The 27,345-nt window shown below is 33.5% G+C and overlaps 2 protein-coding genes across 3 annotated transcripts; one reads left to right on the top strand and one right to left on the bottom strand.

The window, feature by feature from the left end:
• Positions 1-1,693: 1,693 nt before the first annotated feature.
• Positions 1,694-2,864, bottom strand: LOC134255730 (ninjurin-1-like). The gene is made up of 2 exons (XM_062738241.1): positions 2,593-2,864; positions 1,694-2,058 (listed from the first exon to the last, which is right to left on the bottom strand). The coding sequence occupies exons 1-2, from the start codon at positions 2,686-2,688 to the stop codon at positions 1,708-1,710; spliced, it is 447 nt and encodes a 148-aa protein (XP_062594225.1). The 5' UTR covers positions 2,689-2,864; the 3' UTR covers positions 1,694-1,707.
• Positions 2,865-4,518: 1,654 nt separating this feature from the next.
• On the top strand, positions 4,519-27,226 carry LOC134255759 (E3 ubiquitin-protein ligase MIB2-like). 2 transcript variants are annotated; one of them, XM_062738278.1, is made up of 20 exons: positions 4,519-4,610; positions 10,384-10,600; positions 11,321-11,492; positions 11,990-12,096; positions 12,274-12,474; positions 12,551-12,714; positions 12,793-12,897; positions 13,945-14,049; positions 14,227-14,401; positions 14,495-14,676; positions 14,784-14,932; positions 15,061-15,217; positions 15,565-15,719; positions 15,791-15,917; positions 16,459-16,561; positions 16,974-17,065; positions 17,227-17,411; positions 19,022-19,045; positions 20,324-20,535; positions 26,862-27,226. In XM_062738278.1, exons 2-20 carry the CDS (start codon positions 10,399-10,401, stop codon positions 26,897-26,899), a joined length of 2,655 nt encoding a protein of 884 aa, XP_062594262.1. In that variant the 5' UTR covers positions 4,519-4,610; positions 10,384-10,398; the 3' UTR covers positions 26,900-27,226. The 2 variants fall into 2 exon arrangements, with proteins under 2 accessions (XP_062594262.1, XP_062594263.1); XM_062738279.1 differs by lacking the exon at positions 19,022-19,045.
• Positions 27,227-27,345: the final 119 nt, after the last annotated feature.

Here is a 27,345-nt window from a genome sequence, read left to right as displayed (position 1 = left end):
CTGCTATTTCATTACTGTTATAAACAACTCTGGCCATCACTTAATTTCATTTTTAAAATTTTAGGTCTTTATCGTTTTATTTTTATTTTTTGAATTAAGCTTCCGTCTGCTTCTTTAAGATCGTTTGAAAATTTCATTAAAGGTCAACATGTCCAAAAATTTATTTTAAATAGATATAAATTTTAAAACCTATATAAATATGACTTGTACAATTCAGTAGATGCTTACTACTCCAAGGCACTTGATCCCATCTCTGGAGTTGTCAGTGATCAGTAGATTTTCGATAGATTGTTGGAAGACTTGTTTTCCAAAATCTACATATAACATGCATTGCCTGTCAGAAACTCGGGCATCTTCATATCAATTTAAGGGTACCTGTGTGTGCAATAAGAATAATCTTAAAAAATATTTTTCATTTTTTTTTATAAAACAAGTTAGTAAATTAATTCACGATTTCTATTTGTATTGAAACAAGAATGATTATAGCCTCTTTATTTGTGTTACATAAAATTTTTATTAATTTTTTACTTGTTTTATACAGAAAATAATCATTTTAATCGTATATCAGAGTTTATGTCATTTTAATGCTGACTCACTATCTGCGATCTTTTTTTACTAACTGTTAGTCCATTATTTATATAGTGAATTGGTTTTTCACGAATTATTTTGATATACAACAGATTTATTAGTATTTTCTGATCATGACAACTTTTTGGAGCACAATTTGCACTGCTCCTATTTTTTTTGTTTTGTGACTTTTGTCGGCAGTTTCATTGGATGTTCACTCCTCCATGGCACCTGATCAAACCTCCGATGTTTCAGAGGTCTGTATTTGCACTGCTATTTTTTTTTATTGTTTTGTGGACTTCAGATCTTGAATACTGTTTCTCTTATCTCCATATGTTTCATTGAGAAAGCAATTTGGCTAAAATCTATTTTAATACAAAACAGAAGAGATTAAAAAACGATTAAGCCAAAAAAAGGGGGGTAGACGATACACATTGCATCACCGAATTTTGAAATAGTCTTCTCTCTTTTCTGTTTTAGGCAAATGTTATTTCAATTATAACAAATATCGGAAATTTCAAAATCAGTTTAATCTTTTTGTAAACTGATATATTGTGACAACAAAGTTACCTTTATAAAATTAATGATATAACAAAATTTTAGACTACTCTCTTTGTTTTCCCAACTAAGTTATGTTTTATGGAAAATCCATATAGATGTCTATAATAAAAATTAAAAATCATTTGAATATGTTAACTTTTGAAAATTGACTTGTCTCTCTATGAATTTGCTCGTCATAAAGTTCTTGTTGCATGTTAGTTAAAGTCCTCTTCGAATGTTCATGTAGATTTCAAGCTGACATAAGCATTTCTCTAGACCAAGAACTGAGGCTTGTTTTGGACAACAGTTTACAATCCAGAAATATTTGTGCTCAGTTTTATAGTATTGAAAGCATCTATAACAGGAAGGGACTGTCTAATTTTCTAGACTTTCCACGTTCTATCGTTGCATTGTCTTATTGTCCTCTTCATAGCTGACACTACTGCTGGAAAAAAATCTTTCTAATTTTTAATCTATTTTGCATTATTAAATTAACTGCAAAAGTCCTTTAAAACATTTTTGAGAATTGCATTTCCTGAAGTCTAGTACTGTACAACCAATATAATTAGTACATTCAGAATTAATCTCAAAGTGGATGATTTATTCATGCGGCGAAACATTAAAAGCTGAAATGAGGGCATTCGTCACAGTGATAAAGGACAAGAACACGAGACCAAGAAACTGTAACTGTTTTCTTTGGTAAGGGTCCTGGTGTTTAAGATAATCCGCCCGTAGCATAACTACTCTGGTCACTACTTGCAGGGTCATTGATACAATTATCAGACACACCAGTGGCCAGTAGAAATCATATTTGGGATGGAGTAGAGCTGTCCGAAGCTGGGCGGCGTTAGAGGTCAGAAGAGAGACGTCCATCATGCCTTGGGACACTGTCTTCATGGAAACTCTTGGTTTAGGACCTTCATTGGATGGATTAACAGCTGGGGTTCTACCCTAGATAAGTGTACAGTTATGTGAATTTTGACATCAGCGATTATACGTGGTATATTTGTTATGTAATGAAAACACTACATGGAATAAGATTTATACGCTCGTCCTATTCGACCTATACAATTTAAGGAAAAAAAAAATAAAACTTAAGAATATTTTTTTTCATAAAGAAGTATGTGGAACGTACTGCCCTTTTTATATTCTAACTTAATGGATTCTAATATAAAAGCAAATAGTGATGTGAACAGGTGGTTTCGTGACGGGAGGTAACTTGTCAAAGGTTCAAATTCAACGACTTTTTAAAAAGGTGTTTATCTAAAAACAAAAATTGGTTCAAAGCATTAAAGCCATTGAAAAGAAAGTTCTCTATTTTGTTTACTGAATAACTTTGCAAAATAGTCGGTCTTTTCTCTTTTTTCCGATGAAAAGTACGTTTGGTAGAGGAAAGTACAAAGGGGAAAATCAATAGGACTTTAAATCTTCATTTATGATTAAATGCCTCGATTGTCGTGGATTTTAAATTTAAATATAACTTACCTGTCCTTGATATGTAATGGCACGAAGATCTAAATCACTGTCAGAAATATTTTCATTGTTAGCAATACTTTGTCGTGTTTTACGTCGTGAAGCCATGTTGATTCCATAATCTGCTGAAGTTGAACATTTACATTACGATTTAATTAAGTAATTTCGTGTTTTCTGTACACATATATTGTTGGAGGTTAATGCTATCAAACTAGTACGTACACATAATTGTCATCTGGACCGAGACAAAGACATGAAGGGAAATGACTCTTCCGGAAATGAGATTTCCCGCTAAAACTCTCATGTAGTGAAAATATGTCTTTATGAATTACATTAATATAAAGGGCTCTAATAAGAGGACGCAGTTACTTAATCTTGAGTTGTGAGTGTAAATCATGTTGTTTTATGGAGCAACATTGTTAAAAATGAAGAAAATGTGTCTCTTAAAGATGATTTTCTTTTAAATTAATATGTTTTGCGTTAATGAATGAGATTTCTTGCAAGCTACACAGCTTTGAAGATAGTTTAAAACTTGTGAAAAAACAAATGAATGGAAATTATCTGATGTTGCCTCTCTTTTCATATGGCTTTGCTGTTGTTGAGAAGATTTTTAATGAAGGGACCAAATTACACCCTTAAGGCTTAGATGCATCCATATTAATATGCCTTGAGGCCTTGACTTCATTGTTCTTAGGAGAGAGATTTTTTTTTTTTTTTAATTTATCCAATATGATTGTATGTAAAACTCTGATCCCCATTCTGGTCTAAATTATCAATGATTTGAAGAAATCTACAATATGTACATGCATTAAAAGTTCCAAATAAGTTTAAACTTTTCTGGCCCAATGGTTCTTGGGAATTTTTTTTTTATGCAGCCAAAATTCACTTATTCTTAATAAGACACACGGGCGCCGGACAAATTGCTTTTAGAAGAACTCACTTGAGCTATCTCCTTAATTATTAAAGTTTATTTAAAAACATCCCGCTATTATATATTTCCTATATAAAAGTGCTTACCAACTATAGAACACAATCAGTTTTTTTAAATAAAGGAATAATAGTAACACCCAAGACACCAACTTTAAATAATGTCATTAGGGCTATGCATCTTAGCTTCAGTTATTGTTTATTTATTTGTTTTTATTTTTACAGAAAATTGCAGAAGATATCCGATTTCTTGGATTTCATGATACGTCATCTCCAGTCGAAGCTGTTTAAATCGAAACTGTCAAGTTATTTCAAGAGATAGATAAACTAAATGTTACAGAACTTTGATCGAATAACAACGTACATGAATACGATTTGAACAAATACATCATATTGAATTTTTAAGTATGATGTTGAACTAGAAAAAAATGTTTTCAATATTTACTTTAATTTACATGTCAAACTAGTTCACACTCTTGTTGATTTCATTTAAGTTATGCTCTGAAATGTTCCCACAAACCAACTTCTGACTTACTGTTTGGCTTAATAACAAACTTTTATAAATCCATTTTTATATTTCACACTCGAATATCTGTTCTGAGCATCAATTTTATTTGAAAATTTGACAAAACGCAGCAAGAAATAAACCCATTTAACTTTCTGACTTTCACTTTAATCAAATAAGTATATTTTTTAAAGACAATACTTTTGTTACTAAATTTTAGAATATATACATAATATTTTTCAATTAGTCTGAAACTGCATGGATTAAAAGCAGCTACTTTTGTTTTGTTTCTATTTTTTTAAAAGTATTTTTTCTTTCTTTCTTTTTCTAATAAATTATTTCTGTATGTTTTTTGTTGTGTTGTTTAAAGACTCAGTGCTACTTCGGGTAATTAATGTATTTAGAATAAAGTAAAAACAATAAATACACCTTTTATTTTCCTTAACCGGAAGAAAATTATTATCACTGACCACAATCTACATCCGTCTAAAAATAAACAAACAGTGGGAATTTTCAATGTAAACAATCTAAAACGAAACTAGAGGAAATAAATCCTCATTTTACATTTATCCAATTTCCACATATACGTAGGCAATAGGTAAGCAAACTTTTTATGTGGAGTTTACTCTTGATTTTCATGTAATTTGAAAAGGAAAACATGTTACAGCTGTATAAATATTTGAAAAAATATCATTTAAAAATTATTTCATTGATTATATAAGTCTCCAAATAAGTTTCAATCCAGTCAAAATTTCATAACGGTGATTAATTACACAGTATAGATAATGATGTTTTATTAACTACGTCTGGTATTTAAAATAGCGTCTTTTAAATCAGGGAAATGATGATTATTTAACTCGAAAGTAAATTGATATTATAATGTTTGAACTTCCATATGGCAGTTTGCCAGTGAGTAAATACTAAATATCAGCAATTTTTTGTAAAATCAAACATGCACAGGATTTTACTACTGCACTAATCTCCATTGTAAATCATTTGATAGTTTTCCAAGTGACGACGCATAAATATCGGCCTTGAAACAAATTGTATTTAATGGATAGCAAAGATCACCCACTAATGATGCAGTTATGACATCGTCTACTAATATGAGTAAAAACGATTATATATAAAGTTTAATAATGAATGCAAATGACTCAAAAGTCCATTCTAGCAATACAAATTAGGAGCAGAGCTAACACATGCCTCTAAAGTTTCAGAGGTGGGATCAGGTGCTATTGCTGAGTGAGCAACCACTGCTGACCGATCACACCTGCCGTGTGCTCCTGTTCCTGATCGTAAAATAACGGAAGCATCCGTAGACAGATCAGTGTATAAATCCTGACCTAACAATTGGTATGAAATAAAAGTAGGGTATTCTCTCTGGAAAACAATTGTGAAATTTGAAAGTAAGCCAATGTTAAAGTTTTTTTTCAATAAGTACAAAAATCTCCAAGGTCAAGGTCAAAAAGTCAATGTAATTGGTATCAAATAAAAGCTCTTGCCACATAGAATACTTATATAGAGTATGGAAGCCCTAGCCCTAACCGTTCAGAAGTTGTGGCCAATGTTAATTTTTTTAAAAAGTAGGTCAAACTCGAAGGTCAAGGTCAAAGGGTCAAAGTTCTTGTTATCAAATACAAGGTCTTGTCACAAGAATTAAATATGTAAAGTATGAAAACACTAGTCCTAAGCATTTAAAAGTTATGGTCAATGATTGCATTTTTAAAGTAGGCCAGTCTCAAAGGTCAAGGTCAAAATTCATGGTGTCCAATAAAAGGTCTTCTCACAAGAATTACACATATGAAGTATGAAAGCCCTATCCCTTACCGTTCAAAAGTTATGGCCAAGGTTAAAGTTTTTTCACAAGTACGGAAATCTCCAAGGTCAAAGGGTCAAGGTTGTTGGTATCCAATGAAAGGTCTTTCAACAAAGATTACATATGTGAAGTATAAATGTCCTGGTATCTACTGTTCAAAAGATATGGCCAAAGTAAAAGTTTAAAATTTTTATGTAAAAGTGGGTCAAACTCCAAGGTCAAGGTTAAAAGGTCAAATTTGGTGGTACCCAAAGAAAGGTCTTGTCACATGGTATACACATGTGAAATATGAAAGTCATGGCTCCACAAAATCAAAAGTTATGGGCAAGGTTAAAGTTTTTGCGGACAAACAGACAAACAGAGAGAGGGACGGACACGACAAAAACTATACACTTAACAAAACTTCTAAGTGTTCACTTTTATAAATGCATTTACTTAAAAACTATTTTATAGAATGGTATGATATTTTCACACTATTACAACAAATGAGTCTTCTCAGCAACTATAGAAAGACAATTCAACATCACCGATGAAATCCAATGTTCCGTGACGAAGCTTAAAAACAATAAATCTGTACTTTGCAGACCGTGTTTTGTGTAATAAGCATCTTTTAGTGATCATTATCAAATTATAAAAACTGGTTTCACTAAAAAACACAAAACATCGGCAAAATCACCATTGATGTAGCCAATATCTAAAAGTTTTAAAATTTTTAAAAATTATCAATCAATATCAAAAACCCATTTAAGCACATTTTTGTATAGGCTGTGCTCATTTTTTCATCACCAATTTATCACAATTTGAAGTTTTTGACAAAATTTAACCACACCGGAAGTGACCTTAATATTCATCTTGGGAGAAAATTTCGCGTTATACCAAGTAAAGAGAGTGTTCAAGTGTCCTGAAAAAATCTTAGAAACATGGAAACAAACCTATTCAATCAAAATGATAGGAAATCGGTGCTCGTGGCAAATCAGCTCAAGCAGTCTGAATTATCCTTAAAGTGGCGCACTTACGTGCTAAACACCCAAGGATATTGACCAAAAGGTACTTGTGTGACGATACACTGGCAAATTCCCGGATCTGAATCCCATGGAACACATTTGGGATTTTAAATGAAATGTCAAAGCCCCCCCCCTTTTCCTCACAATTTAAATGGTTTGGAAGATCTAGTATGCAGTACATGTAGGTGTGACAGCAGATGGGTCAATCTCCTATTCAGGGGTACATGGTATTCAACAATAAAGATTGTCTTGAAGTAATAGAGCGAGTAGTGGGTCCTACTCCATCGAGAGAGAGGGTACATCAGTTCCTTGACACTTTGCTTAAAATTCTGACGAGATACTTACATGAAATTTACGCAACATTGAACTTAAATATGCATCATTAACCAAGAATTAAAGAAATTATTTATTGTTTGCATTTGTTCTTTAAAACTTCCAAAATGTGAGGTGAACACTTAGAAGTTTGTTTCAGTGTATACCCCCGAAACTTCGTTTACGGGGGCATAAAAATTGCCATCTCGTTTGACTTCATGTTAGATTGTAGGTGCTGACAAGGTCATTGTATCGACTACTAAATCAGAGAAATGATGACTTTAAACTAGATGGTTAATATACTTGTTTCTTTAACTTGTTTGTCAATAAACTCGTTTTTTATAGAAATTATTCATACTTAGAACATGCAATATGGGAAATGTAGTTTAATGAAAATCAAAGTTAGGTGAAGGTACTTAAACATATATTTCTCAAAAGAAAACAAGACAAGCACATTCAAAGAATTGTGGTCCCCCGCTTTCGGTGTCTTTCTGGCTGAGATGTTATTTTTATGACATATAACTCCAAGGTGAAAGGGTCTGAGTTGTTGGTTTCTTAAGAAAGGTCCTTCACAAGTAAACATATGTGAAGGATGAAAACCCTAACCTTAACCGTTCAAAAGTTATGTTCAAGGTTAAACTTTTCCATATAGTATGTAAATCTCCAATGTCAATGTCAAAAGGTCAAAGTTGTTGGTATCCAATGAAAGGTCTTGCCTCAAAGAATACATATGTGAAATATGAAAGTCCTAGTACCTACCGTTCAAAAGTTGTGACCAAAGTTAAAGTTTTTAAAAAGTAGTTCAAACTCCAAGGTCAAGGTCAAAGGGTAAAAGTTCTTGGTATCCAATGAAAGGTCTTTTAACAGAATTACATATGTGAGGTACGAAAGCCCTAGCCCTTATTGTTCAAAAGTTTGGTCAAGGTTAAAGTTTTTCATAAGTACGTAAATCTACAAGGTCAAGGTCAAACTTCTTGGTAACCAATGAAAGATCTTGCCACAAAAAATTACATATGTGAAGTACAAAAGCCCTAGCCCTCACCGTTCAAAAGTTATGGTCGAGGTTAAAATGTTTTTCATTAGTACATAAATCTCCATGGTCAAGGTCGAAAGGTCAAAGCTGTTGGTATCCAATGAAAGGTCTTGTCACAAGAAATACATATGTGAAATATGAAAGTCCAAGTACTTACCATTCTTAACTTATGGCCAAAGTAAAAGTTTGGAATTTTTGTGTTAAAGTGGGTCAAACTTCAAGGTCAAGGTCAAATTTGGTGGTACCCAAAGAAAGGTCTTATCACAAGGAATACACATGTGAAATATGAATGTCATAGCTCCACTAAATTCAAAGTTATGGGCAAGGTTAAAGTTTTTGTGACGGACAGACTGACGGACAGACGAATGAAATTTAATGTCCCCTCGCTTTCGCGAAAGCGGGGGACAAAAATTGAAAATTTTTCAGACTTGTTGAAAATAATCTTCATTGAAGATTAAATTAAATTCATTCAAAACTTTACCAATACTGACCTTACACCAACTATAGTAACTGTTTTAAGGATCGGAATAAAAAATCGTTTAATTTTAATGTTATGTCAAATTAATTAGGTACCTAGAAAAAATACATATAGTTCATTAATTTCTTTTATAAACAAGCAAATTCAAAGAATTGTGGTCCCCCGCTTTCGGTGTCTTTGTGGGTGAGATGTTATTTTTTATGACATATTGTGTCTAATATGATCATCCTATCATATGTAATTTATTTAAAAATTATCATTGAAGTTGATTTTTTTGAAGGATGAAAACCCTAATTCTGACCGTTAAAAAGTTATGGCCAAAGTTGAAGTTTTTTAAAAGTAGGTCAACTCCAAGGTCAGGGTCAAAGTTGTTGGTATCGAATGAAAGGTCTTCTCACAAGGATTAAATTTGTGAAGTATGAAAGCCCTAGCCCTTACCGTTCAAAAGTTATGGTCAAGGTTAAAATTTTCATAAGTACGTAAATCTTTAAGGATAAGGTCAAAAGGTTAAAGTTGTTGATATCCAATTAAATGTCTTGCCACAAAGAATATATAATTATGTGAAATATGAAAGTCCTAGTATCTACCGTTCAAAAGTTGTGACCAAAGTTAAAGTTTTTTAAAAGTAGTAAAAATTCAAATGTTAAGGTCAAAGGGTAAAAGTTGTTGATATCCAATGAAAGGTCTTCTCACGAGGATTACATATGTGAAATATGTAAGCCTTAGTCCTCACCGTTCAAAAGTTATGGTCACGATTAAAGGTTTTTCATAAGTATGTAAATCTCAAAAGTCAAGATCATAAGGTCAAGGTTGTTGGTATCCAATGAAAGGTCTTGCCACAAAGAATACATATTTGAAATGTAAAAGTCCTAGTATCTACTGTTTAAGGTTAAAGTTTTTAAAAAGTAGTTAAAACTCCAATGTCAAGGTCAAAGGGTAAAAAATCTTGGTATCCAATGAAAGGTCTTCTCAAAAGGATTACATACGTAAAATATGTAAGCCTTAGTCCTCACCGTTCAAAAGTTATGGTCAAGGTTAAAGTTTTTTCATAAGTACGTGAATCTCCATAGTCAAGGTCAAAAGGTCAAGGTTGTTGGTATCCTATCAAAGGTCTTGCTACAAAGAATACATATGTGAAATATGAAAGTCCTAGTACCTAGCATTCAAAAGTTATGGCCAAAGTAAATGTTTGGAATTTTTGTGTAAAAGTGGGTCAAACTCCAAGGTCAAGGTCAAAATGTCAAATTTGGTGGTACCCAAAGAAAGTTCTTGTCACAAGGAATACACATGTGAAATATGAAAGTCATAGCTCTACTAAATCAAAAGTTATGGGCAAGGTTAAAGTTTTTGTGACGGACAGACGAATGAGATTTAATGTCCCCTCGCTTTCGCGAAAGCGGGGGACAATAAACCTATCAGAAGGTTGTCCATAAAGTTCGTCGACAAATGCTTCAATTTCTAAATAAAGACTACGCTGCCAAATGTATAAGTGGGTGTACATCTAATACAACTTCAAGCTAGATTTATACTTAAAAAAACACAATGAGCAGGGATGTCAGTCTCATCAAATAATAGTAATCTTTCACTTCTTTAAGTTTCTTTTACATGTTATGTCAATAAGTTTGTTGTTAATTCGAATAATAGTAACGGGTTATGCAAACACGTTTTCAACAATCTATAAAAGAAAAAAATCGAAACTGTTACATAATCGGAGAATCGATTCATCAGTTAAGACAGGGGACTATGGCCGAGGGATTACGAGTAGTCCGTGGCCCAGATTGGAATCTCGGGAATGAAGACAAAGGAGAAGGCCATGTTGGCACTGTTGTCAAGGACAACGGAGATCAATCTTATGAGGTTGTATGGGACATGGGAGGCAAATCTACCTGTAGAGTTGGTAAAGGCGGGAAATTCGATCTCCGCATTTTAGATAATGCGCCTACAGGTAAAAATTTGTAATCCATACCTAAATTGTATGCATTAAATAATGATAATCTGTATTTTACATCTCATGTTATCAGCATTTTTAGCTCTACTGGTCAGAGACCAGAAGAGCTTATGCGATAGTAATGCGTCCGTCGTCCGTCCGTCTGTCTGTCCGTCTGTCTGTAAACAATTTTTCAAAATGCTACTCCTCCTACAGTTTTGGTCTGATTTCAATATAACTTGGCATACAAGTAGACTACACTAAGATACATAATTTTGTGTATCGGTTTTTGATTTCAATGAACGATGTTGCCGTGGTTACTAAAAATAGAAATTTCTGTGAAATGCTTTCAAAATGCTACTCCTCACAGTTTTGGTATTTCAATATAACTTGGCACACAAGTAGACTACACTAAGATATATAATTCTGTGTATCGGTTTTTGATTTTGATGAGCGGTGTTGCCGTAGTTACTATAAATAGAAATTTCTGTGAAATTCTTTCAAAATGCTACTCCTCCTACAGTTTTGGTCTAATTTCAATATAACTTGGCACACAAGTAGACTACACTAAGATACATAATTCTGTGTATCGATTTTTGACTTCAATGAACGGTGTTGCCATGGTTACTAAAAATAGAAATTTTAGTTAAATACTCTTTAAATTGCTACTCCAAATACAGTCTTAATCTGATTATTTTTCAAATAATAATTGAAATAATAATTGAAATCTATTTAAAGGAGTGAAACATTTGTCTCGGAAGTGTGCAGGTTGTCAGAAGAATACCATCCTGGGTGTATTGTGGAAGTGTGCCTCCTGTGATGACGTCAACTTATGTACGCCATGTTACTACATGGACAAGCATGACCTGAATCATCCATTTCAGAGGATTGATAAAAAAGATGCCACAAGGTCAAATCTCTTATGCATATAATATATAATACAGAGCTGTGTAAATTCCAGTATAAGGATGGATTAATTTTTCCTCTCCTCAGCTCTTTAACCAAATCCTTAATTCCGGTCATACTTGTAAAACCTATTTAACTACAAATCAGAGGATAAATGCAGATTGCACAAAAATATACTAAATTCTTTAAAATGATTGAATTCAGGAACTGAGAATTAAAAGTTTTTGATATTTTATAAGAATTTTATACTATCGCTTGCACCATGCAATGTAAAAAGAAAATTATATGTTTTCTCTAAGCTTTGCTTTCATTAATATGAAACACACATTATGACATAATCCAAATTGAGTACTCACATTCTATTGGATGCACTAAAGCGTTCATCATCGTCATTGTCATAATCCAGCGATGAAAATTTTTCGTCTCTTTACTTACTTGTCTTTTTTTCACAAATTGAATATTCATGTAGCATTTTCACATTCTTTATTTCATACATTTCAGTGTCGATATTCCAAAAAGAGCTAACAGTGTTAAAATGAAGGCACTTGGAATATTTCCTGGTGCAAAAGTCATCAGAGGTCCTAACTGGGAATTCGGTACTCAAGACGGTAGGTTTTCCTTATCTCCTTCATTAAAATCAAAGTACTCCTCCATGGTACCTGATTCGACCTCTGATGTTTTAGAGGTCCATAATAGCTCTGCTTCTGATTTAAATAATTGTTCTATGGACTTTTGAGCTATATTATTGTTCGTTATCTCTACATATTTCATACATCTTGTAACAGGTGGGACTGGAAAGAAAGGAAAAGTGGAAGATATTCGTAATTATGGATCAGATGCAGGTGGAAGGAACTCAGTACGCGTGCGCTGGGAAACGTCAGGGGAGGCTAATGTGTACCGTGTTGGATGTCGGGGTAAAGTCGATCTTCAGTGTGTGGAGGAAGCCCCAGGAGGCTACTACTACAGGGAACATCTTCCAGTGGCAGGTGAGTACAGAACTAAAATCTGATTGTATCACTTCCATAAAAACAAATGTACTTATTTTCACTCTGTGATATGTAGGAAAAATTGCATTGACACAGCAGAAGAGTGAAATGAAAAATTCTTCTGGTCAATCGTCTGAATCTGTTTTGAAAAAGGGAGACAAATGTGTCATTGATATGCCTGAACAGCCTTTGAAAGAACTTCAAAGAGGTCATGGTGGGTGGTCTGTAAGAATGTCAGAGGTGAGTGAGTTACTCAATAGACTAGGTCAATTTTTATTGTTTGTCATTGTGTTTACATCCACTTAAAATTGTTTTCAGTGCATTGGTGAAATAGCTGTAGTAAAGGACTTCCCAAGTGATACAACAGTGGAAGTAGAGTATAAAGATAGAACATATCAGTTCCATGCAGGCGCAGTCAGAAAGGTAAACAAAGTATACTTTCAGCAAAATAATCTTCTTGCTAGATACACAGATGTGATTTTTTAAATATAGTTTTGATAACAACTTAATTTTTTAAGATTAATTAACACACTAAAAAGAAAACTTGATAATTAATGTATCGTCACGTTTTTCATTTCTAAGTCTATAATATATAAACCTTTTTGTATTGTCCGAATTTCACCGTGTCCGAATTAATATTTTTCCGGAAGTAAACAATGGATGATGCGCACGCAGTCGTAATACTACGCAGTAGAGTACATTGTTTACTAGTGTGATTTACATTTAATTTTTTCATTTTTAAATTTTCAAAATGCTTCATTGATTTGATTAAAAAATTTATATCATTTTCTTCAGTTTGATACAAAATGTTTGTATTTCAATCAAAACAATTTCTGCACTCTTTCATATAGCGTAGATTTTATTCATGTAAAAATCATTTAGAAGCTTAAATGAGGCATTCCATACCCCGCAAAAGATATGACTTTCAGCTTGTCTATGCCATAGGTTTGCTTTTGACCGAAGTACGTTTGGCTTGCAATATTGGCTTCTATACTGTTTCCTCTTTATATTCAGATCTCTCCCAGATTTTACATAATTTTATATATGGAAAAAATTATTTTTAAAGATTAAGTTTATTTATGTTTAATAAATTCAAATGAAGGTCAAGATTTCATATCGAGGGAAGTTATACAATAAGACTGAGTCACTTAAAATTCATTTGGAAGCTTAAATAAGGCATTAAATATGCAAAAACATCCAATACTGCCTAGGGTGTGGTCACTAGAAATATCTCAAATTTTACATAATTTTATTGAAAGAAAATTAATTTTTTTTAAAACTTCAAAGGTATTATAAGTGCCTGAGGATTCTATTAAGAATTTCCTAATTGCTCCTATATAGTATAAATAAATACATGTGTGTATCAAAACGATAATTTTTGTGGGCCATCATCCCTTAATTTTATGCAAAACACATGCTAAAAGTTAGTTAATAGAAATTAAAAACATCTTTTCAATGTCATTACACCAGGTTTACGACATTAAAATTGGAGACATTGTCCAAGTTCTGAAGGATGAAACAAAAGCAATTTTGCTTCAAAGAAACCACGGCGGCTGGAATGACGAAATGAAAAAGGTTTTTCTTTTTTAATAACTAAATTTTACGGAAACAAACAACTTTTTTCTGATATACATTATAGTTTTCACAAGTTATGTTTAAGTTTTAATTAAACTTAAATTTACCTGTCGGTACATCAAAGAAAGGTTTTAAAATAATAAACAGTATAAATTAATTTCATTATTTTCCTTGAAGTCGCTGGGACTGGTGGGTAAGGTGGTGAAGATAGATTCTGATGGGGACGTGGCTGTGGCCTTTGGTAACAAGGCGTGGGTGTATAACCCTGGCCTGCTTGTCCCAGTCAGTGGAAGGAGAGTGGACGTTCTAGAGGACGAAGGAAACGAGGTGGAGGGGCCGTCTCGATCCAGAGGTAATTTATCTTCGTACACAGTGACCTGATACATGTCTTTGGTCTTGTGCAATGTCAATGCTGATATAGATTTGATAAATATCTACTTATTAGGTTCCCCAGAATCTGATCAAAGACACGAGTTAGGGGGGAGTCTTGCACAGCTAATGGCGCATCTGGTTCTGTTAGAAGCTTTGGGCGCACGACAGACCATCGGCCCACAGGAAATGTTTAACGCATGCGCCAAAGGAAACATTGGTGCAATAAACCAAATGATTCAGAGAAAGAAAGATTTGGTATTCATTTTTGTTGTCAAATGGCGACTTTATAAGAATAAAATGTTATTTACTGGTGTTAGTTTTTTTCTTCACATTTGCAACCAATGCAAAAAAAAATACTGTAGGTTAATAGCTGGTTTAAATCCCTGACGCCTTTAATGGTTGCTGGACATGAAGGGCATGTAGACATCGTGAAGCTGTTGCTGCAGAATGGGGCCAATATTAACGCGTCTAATGACGACGGCATGACGCCCTTACTAGTATCTATCATAGGGTAGTGTACTTTTATTTTTGGATGAAAATTTTAAAAGGTGTATGAACTTGAATATTTATTATTATATGCAGTCATGTTGAAAATTATCGATTTCTGTATAAAATACGAGGAAGTGATTTCTATATTAGGAAAGAAGAGGATACTTCGATTTGTTTGATCAGAAATAAGGCCGACGTGAACGCTTGCAACAGACATGGACGAAGTGCAGCACACCTGGCTGTTGAAAAAGAATTATATTCAGTTCTAAAGGCTGTATTAGAAGCCGGGGCAAGCCCAAACAAACAGGTCATATAGATAAGAAGGATTTGTGATACCCATTTCCCAAAAACTGTACACTGCAACAGTTATTTATATGAGGAATCTTGTTTGAACCTAAAAGAAATATTCTTTGTCTCTGTCGATTGAATTCTTTTTTTTTTAAAAAAACCCACTAGTACTGATTTTATCATTTTATTTTTTTTTCTCATTCGCTGTCTAATTTAGATACATTTTACAATTGTAAATTAAAATTTTAAAGGACTTCCTTTAGTTAAGAGTGAATATCCTGTATTGTAATAATTAAAGTTTTATGATACGTGTGCATCTATTTACTATTACAAAGTATAAATTTTTGTTATTGTTTGTATACTCAGGACGTAGAGGGAGACACTCCATTACACGATGCTATTGGAAAAAGAAGTGACAGGGCAGTCGTCATTTTGCTGAGTCATCCACAAATAAATCTGAAACTTCTTAATAAAAAAGGTCACATACCTCTGATGTGGGCTGCTTTTAAAGACCATGATTTGTAAGTATTTTCTCTTGAATTAAATCTGTTCCTGACTGAAAGGCATTTCATACGTTGCCAATGCGTTTCAGTGCGGTTGAGCGATTGGTTGGAAAGGATTCGAGTCTGGTGAATGCTAGGAAAAATGACGGATACACTGCTCTCCATATTGCCGCCATTAATGACCATACAGACTCGGCCAATGTTTTACTGCTGAAGGTAATTATAGCAACAATAGTAAAAAGATACAGATGTAGAAAAAAGAGATGTAGTAAATGTAATACTGTAATCAAGACAGTTGCAGTGGCCTTAGAAATGGAATTTTGATGCTTGAAATATATAAGATCAAAAGTCCATTAAACAATACAACATTGGAGAAGAGCAAACTGTACCTCCAAAACATCAGAGGTGGGACCAGGTGCCATGGAGGAGTAATCCTTTTCCCAAGTGACTATAAGGACTACCTAGACCAAATAAGTATGGATGATGCATCAAGGGATGGAAAGTGAAGACTTGCTTCGTCTGCTAGATATACATGTAACATGCATTTTATGGATAGGTGACCAGTTATATCATTTACGGCAAGTCAATTCCAATGGACCAAAATTACTTAACTGTTGCATATCTAAGGATGTACACAACTAGATAACTAGGTTTTTAAAAAAAATGTTTACACTTCAACAGATGCAATGTACATATGGCAATATAACTTTATTTATTATTTTTTTTATCTAGAATTGAATATCATTTCATTTAATAGGGTAAAGCTCAAATTAATGCAAAATCTTCACAAGGCCTGACACCACTTCATTTGGCTGCACATGAGGGATATGACGGCATGGCAAAAGTCTTAATACTGAATGGTAAAACACATCTCCAATGCATTATTGCCTCTTTTCCTTTTTAAATGGAATTTGTCTCTTGAAGTTTCTTTGGTGTGATTTTCGCCTCTTCAGGTTTTTTTTCCAAGTAACAATAGACTATTTCAAATTTACAAACATTGAAACATCATATATTGAACCAAGTAAAATAATTATTGCTATGAATTATTCCTGCCAAATTTCTCAGATTTTTAGTACTTCAACTGAATAAATGAATTTGAGGAAACATGCTTAAAAAGTTAGTTGTAGCATGGAACATATTTTTAAGATTTTATTATTATTATTCAGATTTTTAGTATTTTCTATAACTTGAGCTTACACATTTTTGAGATCTCATCAAAAGCAAAGCTATGTCAGTTGCATTCTTCAAGTGATTAAATGATATATATTTTAGGGGCGGATCTGAACATAAAAGACGGTGATGGGGACACACCTTTACACCTGGCATTAATGGGACAACGGCAGACGACAGGGGGAAACGACCCGGTATACGTAATATTTAGTTTACTTTTATAAAAGGTTTAAAATACCACATGGCATATTATGATTCTTCCTGAAACCGTTCATAATAACTTATTTTTAAAGAGTCCTGTTTATTTACCAAAACCATACTGTTCACTAGCTGATTTTGTTGTTTTTGTCTTTAGTTTCTTCGGCTCCTTGGTCTTACAGTCAACCCTAACGCTCAAAATCAGGAGCGATACAATATGGCGGTACTGATGATTCAGAAAGGCGCGGATTACGAAGCCACGAACAACAGAGGGAACACGCCTCTAGAAGTCTGCCGGAATGGAGAACTCCGTAGAGCAGTCAACAACTTCATACAGAAAACGTGAGTTTATTTGTAGGGGTTTCAGATTTGCTTTAAAATTATTTATTAGACAAATACACTGTAGTAGCTATAATGTCTTCAATGTCAGCATATTTAATTATGTTCCCCAAACGAAGTTGGGGAACATATTGTTTTTACTCTGTTTCTTATTATTATTATTCTTATTATTTTTCTTCTTCCTGGGAAAATTTTGTCCACGAGTGATCTTGTAAACTACACATCCGACTTAGGTGAAACCTTTTTAGGGTCAGTAGGCATGTTATGTAGAGTTGCCAAACAAAGGTCATTTTGCGCGCACGTGCTTGCAAGACCGCGCACGTGCAACAGGTGAAATTACCAATATAATGGATATTGCCGTAACTTTTCTATTTTTTGATGAAATTTTTTGAATATATTGTAAGGATACATTAGTAGTATAAAATAACATGGTCAAAATCAGATTTTGCGCATGCACGTGCGCTTCGCTCTGATTGGCTGAAACTAAAGTCTCAATAACTTTCTTGTTTCTTGTCATAATCCTTTGAAATTTTGAACATAGTCCTACATTATGAAGATCTACCGCATGATAAATAAGAATTTTCATGAAAGCATGCGCATGTGCGCGTGCTGCAAGCTGATTGGCTGACACTTTAAATGGCAATATCTCTTTTGTTTTTTGACGAAATTCTTTGAAATTTAAAATATAGTCATGCATTAGGATATCCTACAAAATGATGTAGAAAAAAATCATGAAATCACGTGCATGCACGTGTGCTGCAATCTGATTGGCTGAAACTTTAAATGGCTATTTCTCCTTTGTTTTTTGACGAAATTCTTTGAAATTTAAAATATAGTCATGCATTAGGATATCATACAAAATGATATAGAAAAAAATCATGAAATCACGCGCATGTACGTGTGCTGCAATCTGATTGGCTGAAACTTGAAATGGCTATTTCTCCTTTGTTTTTTGACGAAATTCTTTGAAATTTAAAATATAGTCATGCATTAGGACATCCTACAAAATGATATAAAAAAAATCATGAAATTACGCGCATGCACGTGTGCTGCAATCTGATTGGCTGAAAATTTAAATGGCTATAACTCCCTTGTTTTTCAACCAAACAAAATGGGATTTAGAACATAGATAGATGTAAGGGACTCCTACAAGAAGGTATGATCTTCATGCGTGCATTTGAAACGAGTATATTTAAAAATACTCTTGAATGAGTTATTTTTATTACTTTTGGACTGAATGCTTTAATATATAGTATATTAAAATATATAAATAGTGTAGACAAGATGATATGGTCATAACGCACATGCATTCACATGCGCTTGGGTGCAATGCTAAAAATTGAATATAATTGGTATCCTTCTGGGAAAACGTTGTTAAAGTCAAAAATGCACAGAGTTTGTCTTATTTAATGAAGCTTACAGGGAATATGGCACCGAAAGGGAGTTGGGGAGCGTTTGGGGAACATCTGTAACGGTTCCCGTTACAATTAGCACTAGTTCATTGTTAAAATACAATGACAACATTAATTGAACGGGTATCTGTAATTATTACCATTTTGCTTTTGTTTTACTTTTTAACAACTAATATCTCTCTCATCAATTTAATTTAACAGGCGGGCTAGTAGACCATCAACAGGGTAAACTATATTTGAATGAAACACTATTTATTTTGCACTCATTTTCCATCCTTTTCACTCTGAATTGCTGATGGGAATCTTCCTTTGAAAAAATAATCACATATACTTTGTATATTTCAATCTACATGCATGAGGATTTTAAATCAACTAAAACCTTTATTTGACAGTTGTGAAAGTGCTGATCCTTTGCATGTATTCTGACAAACAATTTATTCAGGAACATTGTACATAATACAGTTTATTATATGATTGAATAATTTCCATCTCTCTGATTGGCTGAGATCCAACTATGTTAGAAAAATACTACGTTGTATACGTGACGTTTCAGGTGAATACAGTTTATTTCCTAATATATTGATACAAATTGTTTTGGGAAGTTATTTAAAGGACTATGACTTTTTTTTCACGTGAACAAAATATAAGCGAATATATATTTTCGGGTGAGGGTGGTAAGAGGGGATGAAGGGACCCCCCTCCAACACTTTTACTGTACAACATTTTTTACTTTTTGGCAGTCAGTTTTCTCTGATAATACTCCTTCCTTTCAAAATCTCTCATATAAAAAAGACTGATATTATTTTTTTTTCATGGAAACTAATATTGATAAAAAAAAACATTTCAAATTGATGCGACAAGTAAGGTTTATTACATTTTAATTCTGCTTCTCTCTTGTATTTGGCTAGGACTAATTTAAATGCAAACAAGTAATAAGCTGTATCATTTTATCAGTAAATCATATAATAAAACAATTACTGCTGTTTTTCGGTCAATGCCATCTTCGATATTTCACCTCAGATGGCTGTGTAAATAATAATAATATATTGGTTTTCAGTTATATTAGCTGTTTAAATTTCTATCGTATAAAACCCTTGAACAGTTCTCTGTTCCTTGTAAAAAAATTTCTTTGAATACACGATTGTTTCATATCTGTGTAAATTAATGTCGTTATATTAGGTTCATTTGTTGTCTACGAAACAATAAAGCTGTACTTTATAAATTCTTTGTTCTTTCTAGCTCAATTACATGAAGTCCATCAGCTCACAATCTTTAAATGCATCAATTTTGTACTTCGTATTTCCTTCATTTAAGTCCATGAGTTCCAGAAATCAACGTTTTAATTTTACTTCCTATTTTAACCAGAGTCTTTTATAAATACACTAGAGTTTTCTTTATTTTGAGCGTTTGTGTATATAATTTATTTAAAGGAAAATAAATTCATGCGATTTTAATATATAATATTCGTTTCTTTTAATTTCTGATCACCACATTTAACTTCAGTCGAGGCGGCGCCGCGGGACGACCAGCCACGGCTGCCAATGTTTTACAGGAGCTGTTTGCTGAGCTGCCCATCCCCTGTGTCCGGTGTAAGGACTCCACGGCCAACACCCGCCTCCTCCCCTGTAAACATAAGGTCCTCTGTACCGGCTGCTGCTTCAGGGTCCAGCACTGCCCCATGTGTCGTCAGCCTGTCCAGAACAGATGTAATCTTCGTGAGTATCTCGTTCTATTCATTTAAAAAATACTAAAGAATTGCATTTATAATTTAATAGCGAGCGCAGCGAGGCGGCGCGAAGCGCCGCTCGCATAGTGAGCTCAATAGACTAACATGTACGAACGAAGGAAATTCGGGTTGAAATCTGCACATTGTTCCAAGAAATTTTTATCTCACCGCGTGAAAAAATTCCAAACTCCCAGTAATCCTTTGCGGTGCATAGCAACAGAGTGGCTAAAACATAGCAACAACTTACTTGAAAAAAAAAAATACAAACAACGACTTATTGCAATTTCCATGCTCGTTTGCGTCCAAGATCTACAGAACTTTTTATCTGACTTCATACTTTCGTCATTTAACGGTTCGGGTATTTCCGATTTTGTCGGAAACTTCCGAGAAGTTCGGAATCTCGATCCCGATGTTTGGAAAGTGATTTCTTTTTATTATTTTGTTTTCTTCCTCTTTTTTTTTTTTTTGAATGATAGGCAGTTTATGTGTAGGCTTATGATAGTACATAACTGCGCTCGCCCCAACGGTCATACCGTAAAACATATTATTTTATTAACACAAAATTATGCAACATTAGTGAAGAAAAGTATATATTCTGATTCATCATGTAGTTTATTTTAGCCACCATAAAAAGTTGACTATATGAATAAATGATAGAATACCGGTATTCTGTACAACATGAATAATTACATTGCATTTTGTCTTCTTTTTCATGTTAGTAGAACAATAGATTAACTGCATTTTTCACCACCCTTTAGAGGTGCACTATTGTGGAATCACTTCACTCACAGGGGTCAATATTCGGGGCAATCAAAATTTATAAATTCATGGGGACATACTAGTAATGTGTGGATTTCTCATTTATGTGGTAAAGATTTACAAGATATATGTTCATGGGGATGTTTTTGTTGGAGTGTTTGTTGTTTAAGTCCCTTTCGAAAAATTTTCCACACATATTGAGACGCCACCACTTGCCGGTGGAGACTCTCTACCACTGCGCCACGCGTTAGTGGGGATGTAAATTCGTCGGTAAGGGTTGTCCACGAACATTGGTCTACCACAAATATTAATAATTCCATAGTATTTGACAATAGTAAGCACTCAATAAATGCATATACATCTGTAATTCGTTTCGCTACTACATTGTAGTTCTGGATGAGAAGCATAAAAGTATCAAACAAATATCCTATCGACTGAGAAAAATTCCGCATTGAAAATCATTTACATTTTCAGTGATGATAAATAATAGCTGTGTCTTTCTATGTGACCCTTGTTTGTTATTGTGAAGAAGTACTATTCCTCTGATTGTTTTGTGGTATTAGCAATTGATATTTATTGCCATTGTCTTAAACCTAAAAAACTCGTTTTCAGCTGGACGAATTTAATTATATAGAAAAATATATAACAATAATTGCAGAAACAAGATAAGGGGTCCACAAAGTGGCCTCTCCAAACATTTTTTCATCCACAGAGTCAACGTCTTGAAGCATAAATAAAATAAATTTCTAGAGAAAACAAGCAAATTCAAAGAATTGTGGTCCCCCGCTTTCGGTGTCTTTGTTGGTGAGATGTTATTTTTTATGACATATTGTGTCTAATATGAACATCCTATCATATGTCATTTCATAGAAATTATCATTGAAGTTGATTTTTTTTAAGGATAAAATCCCTTATCCTGACCACAGGTACTTGTGGACAGGACCCCCCCCCCCCCTCCCCCGATGTTCAACCCCGGGGCTTATCGGAATTTTTTTTCAAAAAGTATACTTATTACACTTATTCATCATGTGTACAATATGAAAAAATCGTCAAAACCCCAAAACAATCGCTCCACAAAAACATGCCCCACTATACATTATAAGGGAGAAAGGTATGCCACTCCGGTTTGTTTACTTTTTACCCCCACTGGTCTTTCTGGTTTAAAAACATGTATTTATTTTATTTCAACCTAAAATGTCGATTCACATCGTCTCTACATATATTTCTGTCTTAGTGCATGCTACCGGATTAACTCTGCATCTCGTAAGAATCCCACAATATCTGATTATCTCCTTAAACAGTTTTCTAGTCAGAACGTTGAAATTTCCCTAGGTAATCGCAACGGAAGTGCATAGAGAATGTTTCACTTATTAGGATAACGTCCGAGGAGTTTTGGACTGACGTAATAATCTCTCTCGGGTTTTATCATCATTCTCTATGCACTTCCGTTGCTTTTACTTAGGGAAATTTCAAACCGGAGTGGCATACCTTTCTCCCTTATAATGTATAGTGGGGTATTTTTTTGTGGAGCGATTGTTTTGGGGTTTTGACGATTTTTTCATATTGTACACATGATGAATAAGTGTAATAAGTATACTTTTTGAAAAAAAAATTCCGATAAGCCCCGGGGTTGAACATCGGGGGGAGGGGGGGGGGGGTCCTGTTCACAAGTACCTGTGATCCTGACCGTTAAAAAGTTATGGCCAAAGTTAACGTTTTTTAAAGTAGGTCAACTCCAAGGTCAAGATCAAAGGGTCAAAGTTGTTGATGAAATGTTTTTATGCCCCTGTAAACGAAGTTTTGGGGGTATATAGTTTTTGTCGTGTCTGTCTGTCTCTCTGTCTTTCTGTCTCTCTGTTTGTCTGTTTGTCCGCAAAAACTTTAATCTTGCCCATATCTTTTGATTTAGTGGAGCTATGACTTTCATATTTCATACGTGTATTCCTTGTGACAAGACCTTTCTTTGGGTATCACCAAATTTGACCTTGACCTTGGAGTTTGACCCACTTTTACATGAAAATTTTAAAATTTTACTTTCGCCATATCTTTTGAAAAGTAGACACCAGGACATTTATACTTCACATATGTAATGTTTGTTAAAAGACCTTTCACTGGATACCAACAACCTTGACCCTTTGACCTTGACCTTGTAGATTTCTGTACTTGGAAAAAAACTTTAACCTTGGCCATAACTTTTGAACGTTAAGGGACAGGACTTTCATACTTCATATATGTAATTCCTGTGAGAAGACCCTTCATTGGATATGAAGATCCTTGACCCTTTGACCTTGACCTTTGAGATTGACCTACTTTAAAAAAGCAAACCTTGACCATGTTTTTAAAGACTTAGGGCTAGTGTTTTTATACTTTACATATTAGATCCCTATCACAAGACCTTTCATTTGATAACAATAACTTTGACCTTGACCTTGGAGTTTGACCTACTTTTTAAGAAAAAATTTAAAATTTTACTTTCGCCATATCTTTTGAAAAGTAGACACCAGGACATTTATACTTCACATATGTAATGTTTGCTAAAAGACCTTTCACTGGATACCAACAACCTTGACTCTCTGACCTTGACCTTGTAGATTTACGTAGTTGGGAAAAAACTTTAACTTGTCCACAACTTTTGAACGGTAAGGGATAAGGCTTTCATACTTCATATATGTAATCCTTGTGAGAAGACCCTTCATTGGATATGAAGATCCTTGACCCTTTGACCTTGACCTTTGAGATTAACCTACTTTAAAAAAGCAAACCTTGACCATAACTTTTAAAGACTTAGGGCTAGTGCTTTCATACTTTACCTATTTGATCCTTATGACAAGATCTTTCATTTGATAACAATAACTTTGACCCTTTGACCTTGACCTTGGAGTTCTTTTTAAGAAGTTGAACGTTGACCATAACTTCTGAACGGTTAGGGCTAGGACTTTCATGCTCTACATAAGTATTTTATGTGGCAATACCTTTCATTTGATACTAATTACATTGACATTTTGACCTTGACCTTATAGATTTTTGTACTTATTAAAAATTTTAACATTAGCTTACTTTCAAATTTCACAATTGTTTCCAGTGAGAATACCCTACTTTTGGTACCAATTAATTAAATTTGCATTTAAGAAAAGCTTAATCTTTGCTATGTTGCCATACGGGGGCATCAGTGTTTTACAAACACATCTTGTTTCACAAGGATTACATATGTGAAGTATGAAAGCCCTAGCTCTTACCGTTCAAAAGTTGTGGTCAAGGTTAAAGTTTTTACATAAGTACGTAAATCTTTAAGGTCAAGGTCAAAAGGTCAAAGTTAATGATATCCAATGAAAGGACTTGCCACAAAGAATACATATGTGAAATATAAAAGTCCTAGTATCTACCGTTCAAAAGTTGTGACCAAAGTTAGTTTTTTTAAAAGTAGTTAAAACTCCAAGGTCAAGGTCAAAGGGTAAAAGTTGTTGGTATCCAATGAAAGGTCTTCTAAAAAAAATCACATATGTGAAGTACGAAAGCCCTAGCCCTCACCGTTCAAAAGTTATGGTCAAGTTACAGCAAAATACGAAATGGCGGTTAAATTTTCAATAGCCTGCTGGATAGCTCAATGGGGTATTTAATTTGGTCTACCAAGTATCACATTAGGTTTGAATCTAGGTCACAAGGTTACTCAGGTGTATCATTAGATTTTACAGGTAAATGTGAGCTGATTTCAATGTTGTATGAAGCCACATGTATGTGCTAAAGTTTTATGCTGTAAATACATGCAATACTTTTCTTTAATTGAAATATTTTTTTTCAGTAAAATTGTATTCCAGCGCTTCAATAATGAATATATATTCTGCACACTTCTAATTGCTATCAAGTCTTATCACTTCCATCATAAAAACCCATTGTAATCTATTTTCATAATTAACATACAAGTAATTTCATATTACAGGGTAAAATTTCTCTTTTAGACAAATGTTAATAAACAAAAGCATCAGCACCCATGTTTTAGATTAAACTGCTTAACATTGCTTAATCCAGCATTCAAATACATTTGAGTACACTATTTGTTGTACGTCAAAATCTCATCATCCATGATTTTTGATTTTATAGTTTTGCTAGATTTATTAATATAGGTTTAAAAATAATTAATATATATATATAACTAAAAGTTTTTAACTCTCATAGCAGTGAAGAATTCTCTAATTATGATATGCCTTTAATATTTGCCTCTATGTTATTTTTTAAAATATGAAAGAATAAAATAAGAATTGAATATGGTAATTAAAGAATAGAATAAATAGCTAGAGTACCTAGTCTTAGCCATAATTTCTTTTGTGAAACAAGCCCTTTATCAATTTAAATTTCAGTTTTTCAGAGAGTAACAGATATGAATAGAGAAATTTGATGGGTGTAGAAATGTTCATCATAATTAATTTAATACATTTTATATGTGCTTTTTATATCATTCCAAGTATTTATGATATTATTCAGTTTATGTACCTGTTTATGTATAATCCATAAAGTGGGAAAAGTGGGGAGCTAACTTTGTCCTGACTTTGTTAACAATACCTTTTGTAAGAATGGAAAAGGGGGGCTGTCATTCACTAATTCTGCAAAAAGTATTTGCAATTAAAGAAAAGTATTGCATGTATTTACTGTATAACACTTTGGCACATACATGTGGCTTCATACAACATTGAAATCAACTCACATTTACCTGTAAAATCTAATGATACACCTGAGTAACCTTGTGACCTAGATTCAAACCTAATGTGATACTTGGTAGACCAAATTAAATACCCCATTGAGCTATCCAGCAGGCTATTGAAAATTTAACTGCCATTTTGTATTTCGCTGTCAAGTTTTTTCATAAGTATGTAAATCTCCAAGGTCAAGGTCAAAAGGTCAAGGTTGTTGGTATCCAGTGAAATGACTTGCAACAAGGAATACATATGTGAAATACAAAAGTCCTAGTATCTACTGTTTAAAAGTTGTGACCAAGGTTAAAGTTTTTAAAAAGTAGTTAAAACTCCAAGGTCAAGGTCAAAGGGTAAAAGTTTTTGGTATCCAATGAAAGGTTTTCTCGCAAGGATAACATATGTGAAGTACGAAAGCCTTAGTCTTCACCGTTCAAAATTTATGGTAAAGGTTAACGTTTTTTCATAAGTACGTAAATCTCCAAGGTCAAAGTTAAAAGGTCAAGGTTTTTGGTATCCAATGAAAGGTCTTGCCACAAACAATACATTTGTGAAATATGAAAGTCCTAGTACCTTCCATTCAAAAGTTATAGCCAAAGTAAAAGTTTGAAATTTCTGTCTAAAAGTGGGTCAAACTCAAAGGTCAAGGTCAAAAGGTCAAATTTGGTGGTACCCAAAGAAAGGTCTTGTCACAAGGAATACACGTGTGAAATATGAAAATCATAGCTCTACTAAATCAAAAGTTATGGGCAAGGTTAAAGTTTTTGTGACGGACAGACGGACAGACTGACGGACAGACGAATGAGATTTAATGTCCCCTCGCTTTCGCGAAAGCGGGGGACAATCAGCTAATATCAATATGTTATTTCAGAGGGGCAAATCTTGGTGGACCCGTGCCATGTGCAGTAAGATATGGGATGGTATATTGTGATATGACGTTTTCTGTGAAAATTGTCTCATTTTAAAAATGCTGTCACCACGACTTTCAGACATACTGATATGTGAAACAGTATGCCTATAAACTTATTATTAAGCATCGATTGGTTTCAAGAAAGATTTTTATCATCCTTGGACTAATTTTGGGGTTAATTTTACTAAATACCATCATTACATTGTAAATATTTATGTATTATTGTTTGTAAGGAGATCAAAAGTATACATTTCTTTTGGAATTTTCTGTAACTGCTTTTGACCGTATATCTTTTTAAAGATACAAATAGAATTGAAAATTGCAATATTATATTATTATATATACTTTTTGAGGTGAATTAAATTTGTTTTTCTTAAAATACTTTTTAGTTTTCCTATCTACCTTTTAAAATCATCTTTTCAAAAAGATATAACAAAGTTCTCAT

The sequence above is a fragment of the Saccostrea cucullata genome, unplaced genomic scaffold (assembly GCF_032062105.1).
Source record: "Saccostrea cucullata isolate Sc308-1 unplaced genomic scaffold, CSIRO_AGI_Scuc_v1 ctg5, whole genome shotgun sequence".
Classification (NCBI taxonomy): Eukaryota; Metazoa; Mollusca; class Bivalvia; order Ostreida; family Ostreidae; genus Saccostrea; species Saccostrea cuccullata.
This window is presented reverse-complemented; position numbering and strand designations above follow the sequence as displayed.